This window comes from Accipiter gentilis, chromosome 26 (assembly GCF_929443795.1).
Source record: "Accipiter gentilis chromosome 26, bAccGen1.1, whole genome shotgun sequence".
In the NCBI taxonomy this organism is placed as follows: Eukaryota; Metazoa; Chordata; class Aves; order Accipitriformes; family Accipitridae; genus Astur; species Astur gentilis.
The window spans coordinates 2,414,035-2,437,216 of record NC_064905.1 but is presented as its reverse complement, the minus strand read 5'-3'; the positions used below and the strand labels follow the sequence as shown (position 1 = coordinate 2,437,216).

General features: G+C 47.5%; 1 protein-coding gene across 1 annotated transcript; it reads right to left on the bottom strand.

Annotated features, from left to right (window-relative positions):
- Positions 1-723: 723 nt before the first annotated feature.
- Positions 724-22,507, bottom strand: ECSCR (endothelial cell surface expressed chemotaxis and apoptosis regulator). The gene is given in 12 exon segments (XM_049829699.1): positions 724-1,340; positions 1,883-1,982; positions 3,370-3,406; positions 4,001-4,099; positions 5,378-5,476; positions 6,074-6,121; positions 8,601-8,648; positions 9,164-9,277; positions 11,208-11,258; positions 11,834-11,875; positions 22,393-22,462; positions 22,465-22,507. Coding segments are annotated over 12 exon segments (750 nt in total). The 5' UTR covers positions 22,498-22,507; the 3' UTR covers positions 724-1,331.
- Positions 22,508-23,182: the final 675 nt, after the last annotated feature.

The window sequence follows — 23,182 nt, the reverse complement described above, 5'->3', positions numbered from 1 at the left end:
GGTCTGTGTTGACTGTGGAGCTGGTGAAGCTTGCAAGCAGGAGTCACAATGAAGATGGGCAGAGGCAAAGGTAGTTGCAGAGTTAGTGCTTTAGTATGTTATGCTGCTGAGTAAGGCAGCTGAGACCTTCAGAAATACCCAACAGCGCATCGTTTCTCTTACAGTCATGTGGAGGCTGGGTATTGACATCTCTATCATCCTCGGTCGCTTGGCTTACACCCATAAGTATTTTGCTGTAGGCAGTAAGTGACTGGCAGCTGGGTCTGAGCCAGCCTGGGTTGTGAACCAGCTGGCTCCAAATATGAGCTGTTGCACTGTGGAGCCTAACGGAGGACTGTTCTCGTTATCGTGGTGACTTGGGGGTGCACTGGTGGTTCTTGGTGCTGCGGTAAGGTGGGTGCTCTGACTGATCTGTGGAAGGGGATGCTGCTTTTCTGGTCTATCAGAAAGCTCTGGGAAAGTGGCGGTGCACAAGACGGAAGTTCTCCCAGCAAACTCGGGCTACCAAACTTCAGGAGCTGAAGTAGCTCAGCATTTTGTTTGTGGCTGCTCCTTCTTACACTCAGATAAAACCCTGTCTATGCAGAGACCTTGTTATTTACACTCTAGGTGAGTCTTTGAGCATGTTGGACCTGTGGGAAGATAGCGATCTGCCTGCCTGAAGTGCCATTATTAATAATAAAATATTTAAGATGGCAGTTTGCATTTCAGCAGCACCTTTAATTCATGGTTCTCCAAATGCTTTACAGACAGTGATTAACATAACCTCACAACAACCCTGTGAGGTAGGTGGATCTGATCATCCCCACCACAGTGGGGACAATGAGGGAACCAAGGATAAGGGGTGAGGAGCAGTCGTGCTGGGACTTGACCTAGCGCTTGGCCGTTTAAGTCCCCTTAGGCCTTCAGCTTCAGATCATGGTTTTGTAATGCACGGGTTTGACTCAGTGTGGGGCTATACTGATTAATGAGCCTGTGACTGGCTGGAACAGACTATAAAGGCCATTAATCTAAGGCAGCAGTTTATTAGCGAAGTAGATGGTGCCTTGGTGCTTCTTGCTGCTGGAATAATCTGAATATTTGAAGGCATATAAAAAATAGAGCTAGATATCAACCATTGAGCATGGCAGGCTGTAACTGACGAAAGCCCTTAGACCCCAAGTGGCGAAGCTATGTGGGATGCTACTGTAAATGTATTGATCAGAAAGGACATAATAATTTATACATAAAGTCCACCCTTGCTCTTTCCCCAAAGGAGAAAAAAAAAACAAAAAACCTAGAAAGTCACTGCTGGTTGTCATGTGTCAGCTTCAAGTTCTGGGCCCTTGACTTCATAGCACCTGCAAAAGGAACAAAACGTGGTGCATCAGCAGCCTGATTGGGCTGGCAAAATGAGTTAAGCAATGCGTTCTCTCAAACTCAGTCCCAGCTTTAAAACAACTGAAAATGATGTGAATTACTCGTGTTGAATGGATCTGAGAGCGCTGAGAGGAATGTGCTTCAACATCACCTGTGCAGCAGGAGTGGGTAAGCTTGGACTAGAGGGCGAGACCTTGATTTCTCAAGGCTAGCTTATTTACTTCTTCATTTAATGACAAACCACTCCAGCTTTGATGGCTGGCCTAGGTGATAGCACATATATACATGAGGTATACTTGACACCTTGGGTTCAGACAGCTTGGTTAAACCTGAGATAGGCACCCAGACTTTTTGCCAGGCTCACTGGAACCAGTTTGGACCTTTAGGAGTTTGATGGCAGCTGGTTTTTATTATCTTTCTGAAGGAATAAGAAAGTGAAGAAATACCTCAAAGGTATGCTCTTATCTAACAAGAGAAATAATCTCCAGCTAACTCTTTAAAAAGCAAGGCTTAAAAAGGAAACCTTTTCTGACAGCGGGTAACTCATGCTGTTGTTCATGTTGATGTTCTTCATGGAGATCAGAGTGATGCTGTTGTCCTTCTGGCTTGTGCCTGCTGAGCAGCTGTCAGGAAGAGAAGGCAGTATTAACTACTCTGGAAAATGGGAGAGGGAGGTTTCTTTTTACACAACTGGAGGCAAACAGCCAAGGCTGAGGCTGGCTAGTACGTAAGACCAGGGTTGACTTGTGCTGCCCTTTGAGCTGCTGTCCTGATTCAGGCCCATCCTTAGTGCTAAATTCCCCATCACCTGTCTGAACACAGGTTCGGAGGTCTCTGGTGAAACACGCAGTGTGTTTAGACAAATTCAGATGCGGTGCTGGTTTGCGCGATAGAAAGCGCCATTGTCACCTGTGTCACTACTTGTAGGCAGAATCAAGGAGCAGTTTGGATCTGGTTCTCAGTGATGGAATTACCTTCTAGCCCTGCAGCCATTACCAGAACTGGAACAAAAGGAAACGTTACTGTGTCCCTCTGTCCTATGCCTTTAAGTTTATTTGTCATTCAAAGGGAGCCCTGGATATTTTTACATCTGATGCTGCTGCTCACGTATTGTCAGGGTCTCTCTTAAGAGTGAGAGTTACAAGTGTTAGGAAGGTGGAACTCCCCTTTCTCCCTACCCTGAGGGCTGGGATATGCATTTAGTGCCAGTGGAGACTGGATGACTTTGAGGATTAGGGTGCCTTCAGGGGGCACAGCCCTCTGCTCTGATATGTCCTGCCTCAGTGGCTGCAGATCACTTAGATCATGATCATTAAGGGTATTTGGGAACCATTGATGCTGGTGCAAATTTGACACCTAAATACTTAGGGACATTGCTCCCTGTGTACCTTGCCTGTTTCCAAAGCAGGGTTTATTACTTCAGTAGGAAACTATCAGATGAGAAAAGTAGGAGCAACGTGTTTTGTTCCCTTCCAGCTCTTGTTTCCTGCAGCTTTCCCACATGCAGCATCTCTTCTTGGGTAGCAGTGATGGACTGTGGGGTTCGGATGGACCATCCTCTGCTTGGTACTTCTCTTCCAAAGGTCTCTGGATTGGGCCCCCCTTATCCTGCTCTTGCTGGATAATGGTAATAGGTTTCTTGGAAGATATTTCTGGGGACCTGGTCTCATCTCACTGAGGCTTCTCTGAGATTCAGAAGCCCAAGTTTAGACCTCAAGTCTGGATCTAGGCAAAGACAGACAAGCAAACTGCTTTTGGAAGGTGATGAGTCTTCACAGATATCGGTGCAGCTTTGAAATGAGTCCCCTAAATATTGAACTGCTACTTTGGACTCCATCAGGAAGAGGATGAGGTTCTATCAGTGCTCATTTTGGTTTTTTTACTTGTCTCAAAGACGTCTTGAAATGCTTCCACCTGAAATAACCAAAGCAGCCTCTTTTCCTTGCTAAAATTAGTTATGAAATAAAATTGGCATTTTCAATAGGATGTGAATAGTGTGAGCAGCCTTACCTCTCTGATACCATGGAGGTCCCTGGTTTCTGTTTGTCTGGAGGGAGAAAGGCAGTTGGTGATGTACAGGTGAAAAAACATCACAGCCAAGCAATAAAATAAGTCAACTATATTCAGAAATATGTTGTACAGGGTTATAAATTATATCCAAATGAGATTAGAGACACCACGGGCGATACTTGAGAGCTGATTAGAGAAAATTCTTCAACTAACGTGACATACAGGCAGGACTGAATGCTTTGCTGCCTGTTTAGTCACTAGCATCTTTTGGTTTTTTGGCAGTTACCTGCCTTGCTGTAGAGCAGCCTTGCCCTCTAGTGGGCACTGCTTAGTGGGAAATGGGGTTCTTGGGGGAAAAGGAGTGTCAAACTCCATGACTTCTGGAAGAGCTGCCCACCTTTGGAAATCTGCACATTTAACTGCAGCAAACTTGAGACTGTTTCCCTGTGTAGATGGGGGCTCTAAAGAGGTGGTCATGCTACATTCCTAACTGCTGAGTCTGCATTCTAGTTTGGCTTCAAAACCTCCCCACTGTATAAGCTCTTTAAAAGTGTCTTTTAGGAATTGCCAGATCCATGTAGAAACTGATGACTTTTTGATTAGGGAAAGACAGATCACCCCAGGCAAATACCTTCTGAGTCCTTTGAGTGGTTACACTTGAATCTCAGGCTGACCGCGCTGACCAGAATGATCACAACCACTATCAGGATAACTATGAAGCTGATGACACCTGGGGATGGAGGAAAGAACTGTCTGCAATTGATATAACAGTGTGCCTGTCCTCCTTGGCTTCTGGGGTAGTGGAGAGACTGTCATCAAAACTTGGCTAGGAAATCTGTATTTTCATTAAAATGAGCATGGCACGTGATGGGCAGAGAAGTAAGTAGTCACTAGAGCAAATGGCTTTATACTGTTGTGTTTTAGCCTTAAAGGGCTTCTGACGAATACTTAATTGGTAAGGCAGTGCCAGGAGGGCAGAAGTCAGCTGATTACACTGGGGGTTGATTGAAGTCAGTATGTCCTTACTACAGTTGGTAAATCTTACCCTAAAAGTGCATAAAGTCAGAAAAATGTGTAATGTAATAGGGAGAGACAAGCTAAAGTCTGTGAACAATGTTATCTGTCTCATAAGCCAGTGGCCAAGTGCAGATTTGATTCTGACATCAGGCCTCAATAAATAAAACTATTCTTTGCACGGGAATCTTGTCCTGTTAAGATTGCTTCAGGACTTCTTGTGGCTTCCCTTGGAGGATGTAAACAAATGATACTTACGAAATTAACACTTGACTTTTAAAAATGCTTCTGAAATAGCACTTTTTCCTATAGTGTGATAAGAATGAGCAAACCGGGTTTTTTCACTCGTCTTCATGGAGGAGGGGGGACAGTATAGCTCAAGGCAGAATGGGTCTCTAAATCTACCCTGTGCCTATTTTCAAATCTATCGCCAGGTTAAGGTATGGCATCTCTTGCTCCATCCTTCCACAGTCTGAAGGATGCAGAGGACTGAGCTGCTTCCTGCCAGTCAGGGTGCAAGTGTACAGGGGAGAGCAGTAAGGCAGGGTGGGAAGGCAGTCCTAACAGGTTTGCAGGGGAAAAAAAAAAGTCTAAGCTTCCAGGCGGGTAGCTTATTCTAGACATTATCAGGGAAACAAAAGCATAGCATGGGATCATTTGTGCCCAGGTCTTGCCCTGATATGGAGCTGGGGCAAACACTGGTGCTGGGAGCAAGAGCCCAGGCTCAGGTGTAGCCATGATGGACTTTCAAATTGTCTGTCCCTCGTATACTGGACATGGCTGGGAATATCTATTAGGTGCTTTATTGCCTGCTGGTGATGAGTCTTTTTCTCAAGGGTTTTTCCTTGCACTCTGAAAACTCCAGGATCAGGCATGCTGAAGAAGAAAACTGTGGAGCCATCTCCAGGGAAGCATCTTTGAAGCTGGGTGTCCAAAACAGTGTGGCCTGGCAAAACAGATCCCCTTCCTCTCCCCAGGTTGCACAAGACCTTACCAAAAGCTGCCACTGTCAGTGGTGATTTATCATCTGTCGGAGTGGGCACAGGCAAGTAGTCAGAGGGCTTCGGTGTTGGAGTGACTGGCTTTGAGGTGCCTACAAGACGGGGAAAAGGTAGCTTTATATAAAAGTCTTTCTTCCAAAGTTGGGAAGAGGATTCCTAGTAATGCTAGAGGACCTAACGTGCACTTGCACTTTATTGAAGAGAATAACATTGGATCCTGGCCACCCCCATCAATGTTAACAGCAAAGTGACCAAGACCTATGTGGGAATCAGATTGCCTTGGCGTGGCCCATTTTATCGACAGTCTGAGAAGACCCATAGGGTTTTCTGCTGGGGCCCTAGTGACAAAACAGCGTGGCAGGTGAAGGACTGATCTGGCAGTGTGTTTGAGGGTGAGGCTTATCCTGTCTCCCTCATTTTACAAGCTTTTGCCGTAGTGACACCTTTCCTGCTGTGACTCACAACCACTGTTCCCAGGCTCAACAAGTTGCCCCGAAATGCTACTTCTGTGGCGCTTTACAGGTTTTTCAAGGGCTAGATGGGATGGCTAGCATCCCTCAGGTACTCATTGTCCATTCATCATGCTGCCTTGAAGACAGCAGCAGTATGATGGCCTTGCTGTTGGCTGTGAAAAGGGCTGTAAAGCATCTCGCGATAACCATCTCTCTGCATGAGAAAGGAGAAAGCACCTTGAGTTGCTGATGCTGTGGTATTCTTGCTTCTCTTGGGCTCCTGACCTGTATAGAGAAAGACAGAATGTGAGTTTTGTCTTTTAGTGTCATCTAATAACCAAAAGAATTAATAGGCATGCTGGAGAGGAGAATGGGTTCACAATAATTCTGGTGATATCTGGGGAAACATGGAATTCTTACTTGGGCTAAAACCTTCCCACCAAACATACTTTGTACTATTTTCCATGTCCAAATAGAAACTCGGGGAACAAAAATTCAAATACCCTTGTATAAACTGTTCAGGCTCTGCAGTCCCAGATGCAGTTTTTGGGCAGATACAGCAGCTGAATACTGGAAGAGTGAAATGGGAAGGCTATAGATTTGCTATTGCTCGTAAATGTTGAGACTTCAAAAAAAAAATCTGCTTAGCGGGAGAAATTCTGCAGAATATGGGTGTGGATTGACTGTTTGGCTTGTCCTTGGAGTTGGAATTAGTGGGTATGCTGTCCTGGGTTATCTAGAAGTAATTAAGCTAGTTTGAGTTGGGCTAACTTGCACACCATATGTAGTCTAGCTGTGGGAGCGTAGAGGTTCGTTTGAGCAAGGACTCCAGTTCTCAGTGGGATGAACTGGCTTATATGAAGCTGTTTGGTTTGTGACAGCTACTTCCAATGCCCGTGCAAGCAAATTTAAAGCTAGCCTGTGGGTTTCACTTGTACAGAGAAAAAACCCCTTTGCTGCCTCCTGGACGTGTGTTGAACGTCCAGATTATCTGCACTGACCTTAATGAAGAGCTGCAGGCCCTGTTGGGAGACTAAAAGTGATACTTTAGAGCTTCAGAAAATCATCTGTAGGTCAAGTAAGATCTTCGTTCCTCTCCCTTCCCACCCCCACCTTCCCAATAGCAGCGTGGGCCAAAAGTATGTGCTGCCTGGAGAAGTGTGAAACAGCTCCTGGCACTCTGCAGTGGACCGCAGGGCATGCAGCTGAAACTGGGGTTTCTGTCTTGCAGAAAACATCCCTGTTTTGGAATGTAATTTTGCCAAAAGTCAGAAGAAAAAGGGGAAACAGTCTGAAATAACAAATCTAACTGGTTCAGAAATGGGTAACCACACCTGAGAAGCAGGACTACTGCTGTGCAATTTTTTCTACCAGTCATCAAACCCTTTGTTTCATTCTGAAATTGTTCTAGCCACAGGCGGTGGGCAGAAGCTGTGGTTTGCTGAGCCTGGCATGGATACCCCATCCCTGGGAAATGTTGGGTCTCCCACAACAGGAGACTTTCCTTTTGGAAGCATCAGCAACATTTCTATAGTGAAAGATGTATGGAGCTTTTCAGATATAAAGCAGGGTTATAATTAATAGCAATCTGCTCTGATGCAAAAGGCTCTTGGCTTAGCTTGGCACAGGCATGCTGGCTGGACATCTGTGCAGGCAGAGCTGAGCACGGGTTTTTAACCTTGCTTGCATTAGAGAAGATCTGAGAGGTACTTGGAGAGGCAGAGCAGTTTCTGTCTTGACTGTTACAGATTTTTGAGGCTGAATCTTTAGTGGGGAATCAGCTCAGTTCTCATATTTCAGTCTTCCAACTCTCTTGGATTCTGCCCTTATTCTGATAAAACTCTTACTGAATTCTCCAATTTTTGCTTACAGGCTGAGCTAAGCAAACTGTCAAAAGCTAAAAAAAAAATTTTTAAAGGATGTTAGAAGGGCTCCCTTTTCCTAAACATAGATCAGTCTTTCAACTGTTCAAGTTCATCCCAGACAGAGGATATTAAGTGCATTTGGTCCTGTGTTTTATCACTGCTTGTAAGGTTACCAGACATGATTTTGGGTGTTACTGATACCTCAACCCCAAGATGAAGACTAGTTAACCCCAGCCAGCAGCTAAGCACTATGCAGCTGCTTGCTCACTTCTCTCCCACCCAGTGGGGTGGGGGAGAGAATCAGAAAAAAAGTAAAACTCATGAGTTGAGATAAGAACAGTTTAATAGGGCAGAAAGGAAGAAAATAATAATAATGATGATGATAATAATAAAATGACAATAATAATAATAATAAAAGAATGGAATATACAAACCAAGTGATGCACAATGCAATTGCTCACCACTCACTGACCGATGCCCAGTTAGTTCCCGAGCAGCGATCCCCTCCCAGGCCCACTCCCCCCAGTTTATATACTGGACATGATGCCACAGGGTATGGAATATCCCTTCGGCCAGTTCGGGTCAGCTGCCCTGGCTGTGTCCCCTCCCAACTTCTTGTGCCCTCCAGCCTTCTTGCTGGCTGAGCATGAGAAGCTGAAAAATCCTTGACTTAGTATAAACATGACTTAGCAACAACTGAAAACATCAGTGTGTTATCAACATTCTTCTCATACTGAATCCAAAACATAACACTATACCAGCTACTAGAAAGAAAATTAACTCTATCCCAGCTGAAACCAGGACACCAGTGGTTAGATAACCTGCACCATGTGAACCAAGTAAGCTAATTGCCATGAAATTATCTAAACTAATTGTTACTCTATAAAAGGATAAAGTACCTTGAGGTGGTGAAGCTGCTGTGCTTCTGCTTCCACTGGACTTTTCATCTGGATAAAGAAAACATGGGAAAGGAGAATTAACTCTTGATGCTGCTACTAATTGTGCTATGGAGAGCTGTGGGGTTTCCATGGGGTAAAAAACTTTGTTTGCATTAGACTTCCCCTCCAAACAAACATCAGGATGTCCAACTAGCAAGCTGTGTGGTTAATTAGAGAGTGTACAGGAGAGGTGAGCTTGGGAGAGGTCTGCTGGGGAGGCCACGGCGCCTATAGCTCCTCCACAAACCATTACGTGGTAAAAGCATGAACTGACTTTTCTGATACGGGCTTGCTGTGCAGATGCCACATCTAGGTCATGGTTGTGTCCAGCCCTGTGCTTTTGGTGAGCTGGAATGAGCTGCTCTTTTAGCAAAGACTCAAAGAGATTCAGAAGTTGCTGCTACTGAGTAAGTAGCAGGGCATGGACTAGCCCAGTCTTTCTGATGCCCCCCGGTTTTGCTTGGATAAGGAGGGATGCATGAACAGGTCCTGCCTGAGCAAAAATTTGAGTTTTCCATACTTACCTTGCACAGTCAACGCTAGCGGTGTTGTAGTGATGGAAAAGGATTTGGCTGTAGTGGTTTGACCCACAGAGGAGAGATTCAAGTGGGTTGTTGGTGTTGATTTTACTGAAGGCTCTGTAGAGGAAGCATAGCGTTACTTCAAAGAGCTCTGCTCACCCCATGCACTGCTCAAAAACAGCTTGGAGGAGGGCATGGCTATTGGAAAGAGTCCTCAGACTCCTTGGGACTTATGGATAATCTGCTAGGGAAAGCACAGGCATAAGTAGACAAAGAAATAGCCTTCATCCTGCTCAGAGTCAGGGAGCTCTTGTGCTTCGGCATTAGCTTTTGCTTTTTTTAGTGTACGGAGGTGATGAGCTGGCAGAGCTCAGGAGACACATGGAGAAAGTCTGCTTTTTGCCACCACTTTTTTCCTGCTTTGAAAATGAAGGTATTTTTATCACTGGACACTTTAACTGCCTAGAGCTGCCTGGCACCCACGTGTGTGTTTGCTCATTATGTGAAATGCTGACTTTTATTTCACTGAGAGTCTCTAAGCACAAATAATTCAGTTCTTGCAGTGGTCTGGAGGCTCTGTCATCTTCCTCAACCTGCTATGCAAAGCTGCATAGCAAGAACATGATCCAGAGCAAGATGTGGGGCAGAAAGCTTTCAACAAGCCCTCTGCAAGGAATTGTAGATCACCAGCTTGGAATTTGCAGGCAAGTTCCTTGTCTAGACTTCAGCTGGCTTCCCAATAAAAATGAGAAAAGAGTGAAAATGGTAAGGTCAGGGGTTTTTTTCCCCTTTTGCCCAAATGCTTCACCAAAATATTCAAATTTAGGACTAAGTTTCTTTTTTCTGCAAGGCATGGAAGCAGAATCTGAGATCTTTTTGAGATGTTTTCCCTTTATATTTTTGGGGTCCCTTTGGAGGGGTAGCTATGCTTAGAAAGATTTCCCTCCCTCAAGTATAGCAGGAAGAGATCTGTCTCCAGAGATCCAAGTGGACTAACAGATGTGGATCTGGAGTTGGAGAGGTCTCTTCCTGTGTATTTGGTTTTGTGTATTTTCAGACTGAAACATGTAACTTTCTGCTAACACCTCCCTATGCCCAATTAGTAGGAGGGCTTCTGCACCATCATGTACATGTGGTAGTGTCCTGTAGCTGGTTTCAGCAGAGGGGGAGAACAGAAAAAGGAGAATAAGTTAAGGGAGCTCCTCAGCAGTTCATATTACTTTTAAATACGCTTCTGTCCTTATGAGTGATTGCTGTTTCCATGAAGATAGATAACAAAGCAAAACCCCCAACGTGAATAACTGAATTAGAGCTAAGGCAGCGTTCAGTCCCTGTGTCGACACAAACATTGTACAGTTTAGGACAAGCCTCTTTGTCTTTCCCCTTTTCCTCTTGGAGAAATGGGGAACATGTTGACCTGTTGTATGGGAGGCACTGAGGGTGTGCAAAGCACTGGAAGTTTTTAGTTAAAAAAAAGAAAATGCGGTCGGGCTTGTCAAGAGAGCAGTATTGAACAGCAAATGTAATGCAGGGAAGCTCTTACAACAATGATTTCATTGCTGTTCTTCTGTCACAACACCAGGAGCCAAGGCCAGACCTGGTGTGCGAGGCACGGTGCTTGCCCGTACCGCTCACACCCGACGGTCCTTGCACGGAAGAGCTGCCAAGCAAAGCGGGTGATGCCGGGTAGGAGGATGCGGCAAAGCAGACACTGCCCAGGCTGGCTGCTGGGCTCCGGGCAGTCGTGTCCTTTGTGCAAAGCCCAGGGTTTTCCCTGGGTTTTGACCTGCTGACCCTGCTTCTCCCTATTCAGTTTAGTGGTTTTTCCCTGTTCTTGCTCACCCCGATGGCTTGATCCCTCTGGGGTGAGCTGGGTGGATCAGAAGCCCTTACACCACACAATTTCCTTTTTCCCAACACTGTTCTCATCTAACCTATCACCGCATAGCCCAGTTTGTCACTGGGTGGCCCAGCTAGACTGAAGTCAGACCAGTTACAAGCCAGGATGTCCCTGAGCTGCACTTTTAGGTCTCCAGACGAGCATTACCTGAGGTATGGTCCTTTACTTCAGGGCTGTGTGTTGTTGATTGGGATTGACCTGCAACACAAGCAGAGAGACATGGAGGTGACGTCTCCTACACATGCTCCTTGTTGGTGGCATCCCCACAGGAGGGGCTGAAGGATGGGCCAGAAAGGGGCCACTGTAGCCAATGAGAGCTGAAAGGGTGATGGGGGCAAGAGATGCTCAGGAGAGGGTTTGTCACCGGTGTGGGTATAGGGACCTGTGGGCAAAGGGACCTTGGCTCTGAGGATCCATGGAGGAGAGCACGTTAACTGGTAGGAAGCAGCTGGGGGAAACGGGGAGCAAAGATGAGGCAGGATTCCTCTGCTTTCACTAGGCTTCCCAGAACACCACATTGCTCTCTTCCAGACAAAAAAGGGAACCAAGCAAGGTCATCTTCTGGGACACAGTGGCCTCTGGAGATCTGGGGCTGAATGGTGATAGATGGGGCAGGCAGAGGCGGGCAACGCAGGGTCCTGGGAGAAGGTGCTTCAGGGGATGCGAATTTTGAATCTGGTTCCCATTTGTGGGCTCTCCATTTGCTTCCCCACATGGGCATGTGCATCCACAACCAAATAGACATACAAAGCAGATCACAACCAAGGAGGTACCTGTTACAGCAGGGACAGAAGAGTCTGTGGAGGTTGTAGTACCTGAAATGAAAGAATAAGAGTATTAGTGGTGCTAATCTGTGACTGTCACTAATGCATTGCTGTTCTTGCTGGTTTTGTGGTTTGGGTTTTCCTCACCTTCTGTGGGAATGACTTTGAAATACATGATTTCCCCAAAAGCATTAGCAAAGAAGTAGTAGCAAACACTGAGTGCAAAACTATCAGGTTCTGAGTAAATTAGTACTGGAGTTTATTCAGCCAGGATAAATGCCCTCCTCTCGAGATGGAGCCGAACCCTTCACGGGGCCGTCTTCCTCTCTGACAGGGAATATGCAAGGCCATACGAACCAGTGGGGTCGTTCCCTCCCCGTGACCTGTTTGCCTCCAGCTCAGTCTTGCTGGAGAAAGACTATTTGACCTGTATTCCGGAGCTGTTTAAAGAGTTAAGACACACGCTTGATAAGGTTTGTAAAGGCTTCCAGAAGCCGATGGGACTGTTTTTCCTTCCTGTCTCCTACCTCTGATCCTTCTATCCTATGTATTTGTATCCTGGGAAGCTGGCTGAAGCCTTGTGGCCATGTAAGTCTGGACCCAGCGAGGGGGCTGCAGCTTGGGGACCGACTCAGAGCTGCCTTCCCTGGTAGCGGTGGGTAGTCCTGTAGGTCCATGCAAGCCTTTGCTCTCCCAGGATTGCAGGTGTTGCACTGAGGCCCTAGTTTCTCAACTGAAAAGTGTTTCTGTTTGGTTTTTGTTTTGTTTTGTTTTATGACAAAGCATCCCTGCACCAATCCCCCATGCTGCCTACTCTCAGGATCCCTGGTATTTTTCTTTAAGCCCCAGCTCCTGGAGTCCTATGGTTAGATGAGATGCCAATTTAAACTGCCATTTAAAGCAGAAAAAAGAAATGTCCAGTTCCCATATTTGGGGACAAGAACTCAAAAATGTAAATGCACTTTAAACAGTCAAATCAAACCCAACTGGTTTAACTTTGAAAAGGTGACTTTGAGTCTGTTGTTTTGGAAATGCACATCCAAATTGGTATCTTTAAATGGTTATCGATGGTAATCCTGGTGCTGCCTGTAGTTAAGATTAATGAAAGGCACTATGTTACAGCTACAGAAACCAGCTGAATCTGATCCCACCAGTGATCCATCTCACCGGAGTCCCACGAGGGCTAAAGGTTTCGGACAAAAAGGGACAGTAAAGGTTGAATCCTTCCAGCTCGCTGTCCCCTTGTAATGCTGCGTAACTCCATTGCAGCAGTGGTCTGTGGTGAGGTGCAGCGCATTTGCAGGATGCTGTGCCTCGTGGGGTGGCAGGAGGGGAGGTCCAGCAATGCAGCACTAGCCAGAGCAGAGCAGTGCTTGTGTGCCCATTTAGAGCCAGAATCCGTCCTTGCTGTATGCGAGATTCATCTCATGTGCCACTTTACATCTCTCATGAACCAGCCTGCAAGAGAGCTCATCTCCAGGCTCTCTTTCTCACCAAAGAGAGGACCGGGCACTTCTAAAACCCTATTGCTCTGACCTGTTTCAGATGTCTGCCTTACTTTACCTATTTCATATTTCTACCTTACTCTAGCTGTGGCTAGAGGAGCCACAGCCTGCAACATCCCATTTCTTACCAGGAGCTGTAGAGGTGGTGTAGGCGATGAACTTTGTGGTAGGTACCTATGCTGTCGGTGTCTGAAAGACGTCAGATAAATGCCCTGATAGCGGTGCGTATCTGGAATGAGACCTTTAGCATCCAGTGTATGTGATCAGGGCTTGGCTCAGAGCTTACCCCTTGGGACTGTCTGGGTGTAACGAGCTCCTGATTGATCTCATTTTTCTCACGTAACTGCGTTGGAGTCATAATTGTTTTTTTGTCTGAGGCTTTATGACAATGATCCCGGCCAAACAGGAACCAAAACTGTTAACCACAGTGAATACATAATAAAACATGGTCTCTTTCCAGATAGGATTTGGCTGTGAAAATCAAATCTGACTTTTCAGATCTTTTCCATGATTTCCTCTTCTGCCTTACTGGGCAGCAGGCTGGCAAAACTGTCTTGTTTAGTCCATGAAAGAGTAGACATGATCAGATCTTTAATTACATAGAGAGGAAGGGACTAATTGGTTTTCTAAATCCACTGGGAACAGGACCAGAAAACAAGGACTTTTAACTGCAGCAAGGAAAAGGGAGGCTGGGCAATAGGAAGCTGCCTTAACATAAGGAAAGTGAGTTGCTAGGATTGATTGTGTAAGGAGAATTATGGGATATCCTTGTCTGCAGGCTTTGAAGAGCGGGTTAAATGAGCATCAGTCAGTAAAATAGACAGGATTATGGACAGATGTAACATCACTTACTAAATCAACTAATATAATGAAAAAAAAAGATCTTTTGGGCACATGGTTGCCCTTCTTAAAGAGGTAGAGATTCTTCTTTTGAGGAAGGGGGGTGCACCCCTTTGCACCCTTGTTGCCTGGGATGCTGTGGGGCACTGCCCGCTCCCCGGGGGCCCAGCTGACTCCGTGGAGAATGTGTGGTGACTCGGGCTGTTTCCATTGATCCTAAGAGTTTGCCAAGTTTTCTCTTTGTCTGGGCTTCCTCTGCTTAAACAGCTGTACAATACAATTTTGGGACGTTGGTTTGCAAAAGCCTTAAGATACTCTATACATTCAGCACAAAAAATAGTGTGCTGAGATCATCATGGGGGCCAATATCCTCTAGCAGCTGCCAAGCTCAAACAGCTTCTCTTTTTCCAAAATCACCTTGCAGAAGCCATTGTCTTATTTTCCTGTGGGGAGAGGTAGCTGCTTGTAACACATGTTCTTGAAATTATCACAGGTGCTTTTTAGTGTACATGGCACATGAAAGCATCGAGAGTTGCTGAAGAAAGAGCTGTTGTCTACACTTTGTCTAAGGAAAAGGGGGGTGAAGGTGCTGAGCTGGCAGTTTATTCCAGTGGTTTTGGTGCAGCTGAGGAGAAGTCTGAGAGCTTGAACAGAGCCTCTAGGGACAGGAGGAAACTGAGAGCAAGGGAGATGCCATCGCCCTGTACTGCCATCCCTGCTGGGACCATCCCATGGGCTAGCTCCAGTATCCCCAGCGCTAGGGCAAGAGGAAGAGGATCGTACTCCACGCTTTCTTCCACCCCAGCTCAGCCCTTCGCTGAAGGTCACACCAGAGCACTGGCTCATAAGGAGTTCTCCATCTGCAAAACTAAACCCTGGGGTTATTGTAAATAAGATGAATAAGCAGGTTTTTTCCCAGTGCTCAGTCCCTGGAGTTCACCTGTCTAAGCAGATGCTCGCCCTGGTCTGCTGCGTGCGAGCTTTGCTGCGGATAAGTGACTGGTCTTGCTGTGAAAAGGCCAAGAGATGGAGATCCTCTTTTGGCACTTGGAATAAATGGCCATGGCTTCTCTAAACACAACTGCATGTTTTTTCAAAGCAGGGCAGATCTGGCTCTGACTTCTGGTCACTGCTGCTTGTTATGCCTTCCCGGCCAACTCAAATAATCAAAAGTCCTGTAATATTAGGTGTTTTCTTTTGGTGAAGGTGCTTAGCATCCTAGTTGAATTACACCGGAGGGGGACGGACGTGTGCGAAGCAGGAAGAAACCCAGGTCACGTCGTGGGGCTGGGCAGCACGATGGGTACAAACAAAAAAGTGCCACGCGTCGCGGCTCCCCGCAGACATCCCCGGGGGAGTCTCATGCGAACGGTGCTGGACGCCGTTTCCTCCTGGTGCCACTGCCAGCACGGCCCTGTTCCCCTCCGTGAAGGGCCCTGGCTATATAAACAGCTAACAATAATAGTCAGGATGCGGCCAGCGCAGCTGTAATTGCCATAAACTTCAAAGCCATTCAAATGACTCGCCATTGAGCGTAAGCACTGCCAAGATATTTGTTGCGTGTTTGGGTGCAAGTGATTTACAGCCGGATTGTGCAGTTCTAGGTGGAGACAGGGAGCTCGCTGAGGGATTTATGATGGGAGATAACGGCTTTCTTCTCTTGCTGTAATGGAAAACTCCCGATTACCCACCAGAGCCGTCGGGCTGCAGAGGAGCACGTCGGAGCTGCAGGTGCATTTCAGCTCTGACTCAGTGCTAGCTGCTTTTCGGTTAACTTTTCCAGAGGATGAGCAGGGGGATTTTGGATTTCTGTTCTTTGCAGTAGTTCTTTTGTGAGGTTAGATGTGAGTGTTAGACTAAGAGCAGAGGGGTCTTTCCATGGAGCCTTCTCTCACGGCAGCCGAGATGTTCCCAGAGCCAGCAACTCACCCTGCTCACTCCTTGGCACAAAAAGAGAATGATGCAAAACAAAAAAAGGTGAATTTTAGGTATTTCTGCTTTGGTATTGTTTTTGGCAATAATTTAAAGAGTGGTTTCTCCAGCTGCTGACCAAAGAGAGGCACTGACATTTAAAAACCCCAAACTTTCCATCAGAGCCTCTGTCTAGCAGCACTGCTGTAGCAGAGACCTGCGCCAGTTGTCGGAAACACTTCAGCAGGGTTTAGATGAGGCTCCAGAAGGGCTCGTGCTGTCCGGTCTGTATTTGTAGAGGGATGGAGTCACAGGGGAGGATCTCTGGCACCAGTATGAAGGCCCAGGGACTGGGACTGGTCCTGTCCACCAGAACTGGTAATGGAGAGGGACCGTCTGTCCCTGATGACATGTAACCCTGGACTCGCTGGACCCTTCTCCTTCCCTGGCAGTTTTGGGGGGAGATGTGGTGATGTCCTACCTGTCCCCAGGTAGCGTGTTACATGGCAGGGAGCTGCAGAGCCCACTTGGCATTGTGCAGCCTTGTACCAACCTCAGCATCACCCTCTGCTTGCAGGTTGCATAAACAAATACTTTCAGAAAAGAGACCTAGCAATGTAAAATTAGACTTCTCAATTCCTATATTGGCATTTCTGTCAAATGACCCATGACAAAAATATACTGACTGCTTAACACAAATGCAGCTGTTTCCTGGGTGAAACGCAGCAGCTGCTGAAGCAGCAGAGAGCAACAACACCCAATTCTTAGGACTTTCACGTGGAAAAAAATCCTGTATTAGGAAACCTGGAAAGCAGAGAGCTCTGCAAAAGTCTAGGTCCTATTTTATTAAGCACCTGAAAAAGGTGCCTCTGCCTTGAGTGTCTCACAGCAGAACAGGTAAGGTGGAAATTGTGGCAGAGAGAGAGGAAAAGAGTCGTTATGCAGGCTGGATAACTGACAGCCTAAATCACGTCCCAGAGCCACAGAGGTATTTAAGCATCTAATTCCCAAATGACATGGGGACATTTGGCAGCTCACTGCCAAGTGGTTCTGCATTGTAATGACTTGGCCAAAGTGTTATGGGAAGTTTAGAGAGCCAGGAATTAAACCCGGATCTCATCAGCAATTAAAATTAATCTTAGCCTTCCTCTGCCCCTCCTCAAGGGCTGCACCCAGGCCTGGGCATCCTCTCTGAGCATCGTGCTTTGTGGTCCTCTCTGGTGAGCTGTTCTGGAAACACATCTTAGGGGAAGTCAATTAAAAAACACTTGAATAGAGAAAACAAGCCGGGAGACAAACAATGTGGGGAAACCGCATGCATGGAGTGGGCTCTGCCACATCACTGTGTGTGCTGAGGTCTGGTTTTTCCACAAAAAGCAGTTGCTCCTAGAAGAGCAAAGTGGCTTGGCTTTTCTCCTGGCTGCACCACCACTGCTCCGTGGTGTTTGGGGAGTAAACACCTGCTCCATCACGCTGCTGTGCCATCACCCTCCCAGCTGCTTACTGTTTCCAGTTTCCTCTGCGACCTGCTTGTTTTGGAGCTCTGGTTTTGCTCCTCGTCTTTGTGGTGCTGGTGATGTGGGTCCTGCCCTTCTCCTGGCTACGCTGCTCCTAGGGTTTGATGCTGGTCCTGGGGCTTTGGAGGAGGAAACCACCCCATGCCCAGTTCAAATGGAAGATGGGGACCACCTATCCAGGCTTGATGGGAGCCGGAGCTCAGCGTGTGCTTTTTGCCTACCTACAGTTTTTTAAAAGTAATACTATTCATCAGCAGATCTCAGAGCACTTTACAGAGGAGAGGGGTGGTGTCAGCTTTGCTTTGTTTTCTGTAGATGGGGAAACTGAGGTGCAGAGGAAGCATCGCGAGTTGCAGGCTAGTTCAGCAGTGCTGCTTTCACACCTTGATGAGGCCACCAGCTGAGGTCCTGCCAATGTACTGGCCACCTCGCGGGTGGTCCTCATCAGTTTGTATGATTTTTGCTCCAAATGATGTGTGCTCCAGCTGCTGCAGGAGGTCAGCTGCTGTATTTGCTTGTACACTACACCTCCGGACAGGCGTCCGCAGAGCCCTGTGACAGCGCGCGCGTTACCATCCCCTGTAGCAGCGGAGCCAACGTGGTGGATCAGTGGTAGGTGCCTACCAGGCCTGTCTTGGTTCCCCCAAGTTCATGGAGGCTCTTTGCGACTGCTTCCAAGTTCATTCACAAATTTGTTATTCTTTCCAGTAATTCCAAGATTCCCCAGGTTTATTTGGGCGTTGCTAGTAGCAGCCAGGCCGTGCGGTGTTCGTGAACCACCATGCAGGAACGTGATCTGCTGGGATCGGTTCAGCTCCCACCCGGTGACCCAGGAGACAAGGTGTGTAAGGGGCTGGTGGCAAAGGGATTTCTCATAATTCCTGTTCTTTCCACTTTCTTTTCTTACGTCTCTTGGCTTGAAGCCCCAGGGGAGTGGTGGAAGGATGTCCCTGCCTGCATCCAGTCATTTCGGCGCATCGGTGCTGGGGACGCATCCTGCAGCTGCTGCCTGAAGTGCTGAGTCTTGCAGAAGCGGCCGCTAAGGAGCAGGTAAAGCACCTTGGCCTGACAAGCTTCATCTGAGTCTAGATTTTAGGTGACTGACCCTGGTAATATCCCCTCAGTTTTATTCCCAGGCTTCAAAGCACTTCATGGAAGAAGTAATTTAATTATCCCTGTTCCATATCTGGGGAAAACAAGGCATGGGAATGTTATGTGGCTGTGATAAGTGGCAGACACAAAGCCCAGTCAGTGGTCTTGTGTCTCCATCCGGTGCATCATCAGCCATGATAAGTTTCTCCCTCATTTCTAATCACACTAATTTCAGTGTGATTCCAAGATTTTTAGCAACTCCAGAGACACTTCTAGCTAACGTACGAGAGGAGCTGATTGAATCATATGTCTGGAGCTGCTTGCCCAGGGCTGTGCTGCCCTTGGGAGCATGCAGAGTCTGCAGTTGTGCCTGATGATGGTGGGAGAGGTAGGGGTGACCAACCTTGCATCCCCTCTCTCTTGCCCAGAACCAGTGGTGGCTGTCCCCAGTGCCAAAAGGGTTTGCCTGGCTTGCTCTGGATGGACATGCTTTGCACCTCCATGGACCCACACTGGTGCCACAAACAGCTCCACCTGAGCTCTCTCTGCCTCTTCTTTATGTAGGGTGGCAAGCCCAAGCCACTAGCTTTGCTGCTGTACTACGATGTCCCTGTCCCATCCCTGTCCCCCAGACCAGCAAAACCTTTATCTCAAGGAACAGGGTCCCAAGCCAGTGGTTTCTCACCACCAAGGGGTAAGAAGATTCTCCCTAACCTGTGAAATGCAATTGCTAGTAAGGCAGTGCCATTTAACCGCATCCCTGGTTATTTCATCGGGTTTGTAGCAAGTTTCACCAGCTACCAGCATTGGAGCAAAGTCTCCCTGAAACTTATATCTCCAAACACCACCGCAGCCAGAGGTACTAGAGGGGACTTCACTCCTTTCTGCTGTGCTGGGGTGATTCAGCTGAAAGGTAAAAACAGCCCACCCAGCCCGTAAGTCAACAAAAAAGACCAAATGGGAGGTTCCTCCTTGTTGTGGTGGTTGGGTCATGCTGAGTGGGCTTCTCTGGGAAGTGGAGTAATGAGACCTTCTAGCCAAGGCTTGGCAGTGGTGGCTTTTGCTGGTGCCATGCAAGACACATACCTCCCTTTTCCAGCTTTGGGCTTAAGCCCATGTCTTGGCTTTCCCAGCAGGAGCGTTCCCGGTGTTGGGTTACCACCACCATCCCCTCCGAGGACACCTGTTGTTGACTCACCTATTGTAGATAGGGCATAATTCCTGGAAACTGTCTCGGGCCACTTTGGTCGGATTTGCAGAGTCATCTGCAGGGTTTCGTGTTACGAGAAGGGAGCAGTTTGTTTTGTGAACAAACATTTCTCCTAACCACCTCCTGCTTTCTCTTCCTTGTTCACTAGGTCAGGGTTGCACTGGCCTTTCCTTTGGCCAAGGAATCAGCTTTAGGATACACTGGATGCCCTGGTTTAAGGATGCAAGTACTGTGTCTGGAAGGTGTTCTGGTAGCTGAATGTCTGTCCTCTACCTGCACCCCATGTTTTTTATTATATTGAAAATATATATTGACATACATATATGTTTTTGATCTACCATGCTTCTCGTGGCATTATCCGTCTGCTGCCTGAGGCGCAGATAAGGAGAGCAGTGGATGGAGCAACCGACAGTGGGAAAATCCTGCTGGGCTCTCATCAGTTTCAAGGAGGAATTTTTCAGTGGAAATCTTTTGTCTGGAAAATGCCTGCCCATTGTAATGGAAATGGTTCATAGGAAGAGGTTTGTTTGGACAAATTTTCTGTTAAGTGTTTCTTGGGAGAGGAAAAACAGGTTGGAAATGTTCCAAACCCTCCCACTTCAGCAATTGCAAAATAACAGTATTTGAACCTCCCGTTAGAAATAACCATGAGAGCTTAGAAGTTTAAATTAAGAAATAATAAAGTAATTAATAAATTAATGAACTTGCACAAAGTAAAAAAAAAAAAAAAAAAAAAAAAGGCGCCTGTGTGGAAACAGGCAGGTATTACTTTCCAGCCAAAGCAAATTCTGTCTCCTGCAAGGTTACTTCCATCTCCTTAGGTGCAGGGAGGCATCTGAGCTCTTCCATCTTGTTCAAGAGCCTCTAATTCCCTTCTCCAGATGCCTGTGTGTTGGGGAACAAGCGGCATCATGGACCCCACCTCTGCCCCTTTCGCTAAGCCTGCTGCTTTGCTTTGCACAAAAGCTTTCCCCCCAAGTACTACACCACCTTAGCGACTTTGCTATAAAATTAAAAAGAAAATTAAAGCTGTTTCAGAACTGTTGTATCGATGCAAAAAAGTGAGACAGCATACATGACAGTGGGGAAGGCCGGTTATTTGGATTGAAGCCAGAGAGGTGCAACTGCTGCATCCACTGATGCACAGCGAGCATCAGCAATGCCGTTCTTGTTGCCTGTAGGCACCGGCCCTGCTGGGGTCCGGCGCTACCTGCGAGACGCGCACCCAGTGAGAACGGTCCCTGCCCCGTGATTTTAAGCAGACAGCAGAGGACAGAGATGATGCGCTCAGGACCGAAGGACGGAGGGTGGGCATCCCTTCCAGCTGATGCTGCAGCGGCTGGGTCCAGCCGGGAGGTGAATCTCCGGGGCAGCGCAGCCGGCCGTCCCGCACCGGGCAGGGGCTGGATCTTGGCATCACGCGGCGGAGCCGGAGAAGGTGCCTGACAACCTCTGTGGCATTCCTGTCCTGTGCAAGCCACACCAAGTAGTTTTAAGAGAAAAAGAGCATTCTGGGCAGGCATGAAGGAGCATCACAGTATGGCCAAGGGGCCTCAAAGCCCTTTGTCTGATACCAGGCACAATTCACCCCTTTGCTGAAGCCAGCAGTATTGCCCTCTAATGAAGAGAGAAGTTTTCCAATCCATGTGCTCTTACTGCTAAGAATTACACAGCTACTAACTGAATTGGTTTCTATACTCTCAGCCTTTTAAAAATCCCATTATTACCAGCACAGCAGCTGTAACCCATAGGCAACTTCTGTGGTTTAATGATAAAAACTTTGGATTGCAGACACATTATTTTTAGGTGGCTGTCTAATAGAAGCAGCGAGGATGGTGCAGTCTATATTCCTTCAAATGCTTTTCAGCTCGTAGCTACTACAGCTGTCAGCAACACAAGAGATGTCTCATGATGCAGGAAGAAACAACCTGTCACCCTTCAGAGCAAGAAACCGATTCCTTCATCGCACACCGCGACTCGTGGGAAAGAGAAGTTAAAGCAGAATTGTCACAAAAGAACAGAATTATTACAGTAAGGACGAGGCATGTTCTGCATGAGTCTTGTACGTGGTCTTTGTATTTATATCGATGAGAGGAAAAATTAAAATCAGGCAAGGAAAAAATACCTTTGAGGAAAATAATGTCCTGTACATTGAAATGTTCTACCTTTACACTTACTTGACAAAAGTCACTTACTACAAAACACCTCGGCATCACAAACCTCAGCAAAAACACTCCTTTTGTTAACCAGGAAACAGGTTCTTTTATTCTAGCGCTGTCAAATAAACCCTGTAAACCTGGTACGGCCACATTTTTCCCAGCAACCTGACTTCTGCCACCCCTGAATTCAAACGCTGAGCTTTCCAATGGCAGGTACTACACGTACAAACGTCTGGCCACTTCCCTTTGGTGCCCCCACCGTGAAGCCGGGCTCCCCAGATCCCCCCGCCCAGCACCGCTTCACCCTCCCTGGGGCGCAAGCAGAGCATCTCACCTCGGAACAGCACGCAGCCGAACAGCCAGAGGAGCGGATGGACGGACGGAGCCAGCATCTTCTTGGTGGCTTGTGGCTCTGCAGCCTCGCTGAGGCTCTATCCATCCCGGGAGGGACGAGAGGGTGAGGAGCGATTTGCCTGCCTGGGCTGACTCTCGCAGAGCTTCCTGTTAAAGAATAGAAGGAAACGGGCTGAATCCACAGGGGAACTGTGTTTTTTAGCCCATTATGGTCGGAGAGGATGTGAGACATCGCTTACCAATGGCAAAGGAAACCTCGCCATCAGTTTGTTGGGGGATTCGGCTCTCATAGTGGGGGATAGTGGCGTCACGGCGGGCCTGCCCTGCTTTGGGCCTCAGCAGCTGCTTTATGGTGCTTGGGTTTTTTTGGGAGATGCTTTGTTTGTGGTGAGGATGTGCACCCCAGGTCCAATCCACTCCGCATCAGCCGTCAGGGCTGTGGGCCACGTTGGTCCTTCCTGGGCTAATTGCTGCTGGAGGAGCCAGTCCTCCCGTCCCACCTGAGAGGGGATTTCTTAACATCTCCAGGAGGGATTTGGAAATATTTGCTCCTCATGGGGCCAGGGTAACTCAGCAGCTGGTGCTGCCCATGACCCGTACCTCCCTGTGCAGCTCCAGCAAGTCTGGGCACCAGGATGTGCTGGTTTTGGGATGCTGGCTTTGGGATGCTGTTTTTCAGGTAGCAGCAGCATCCTTCCCCACAGGGCACGCAGCACACGGCAGGCTTTGACTTACCCTAACCCCAGTTCCTTGACAAGGGGAGGAACTGG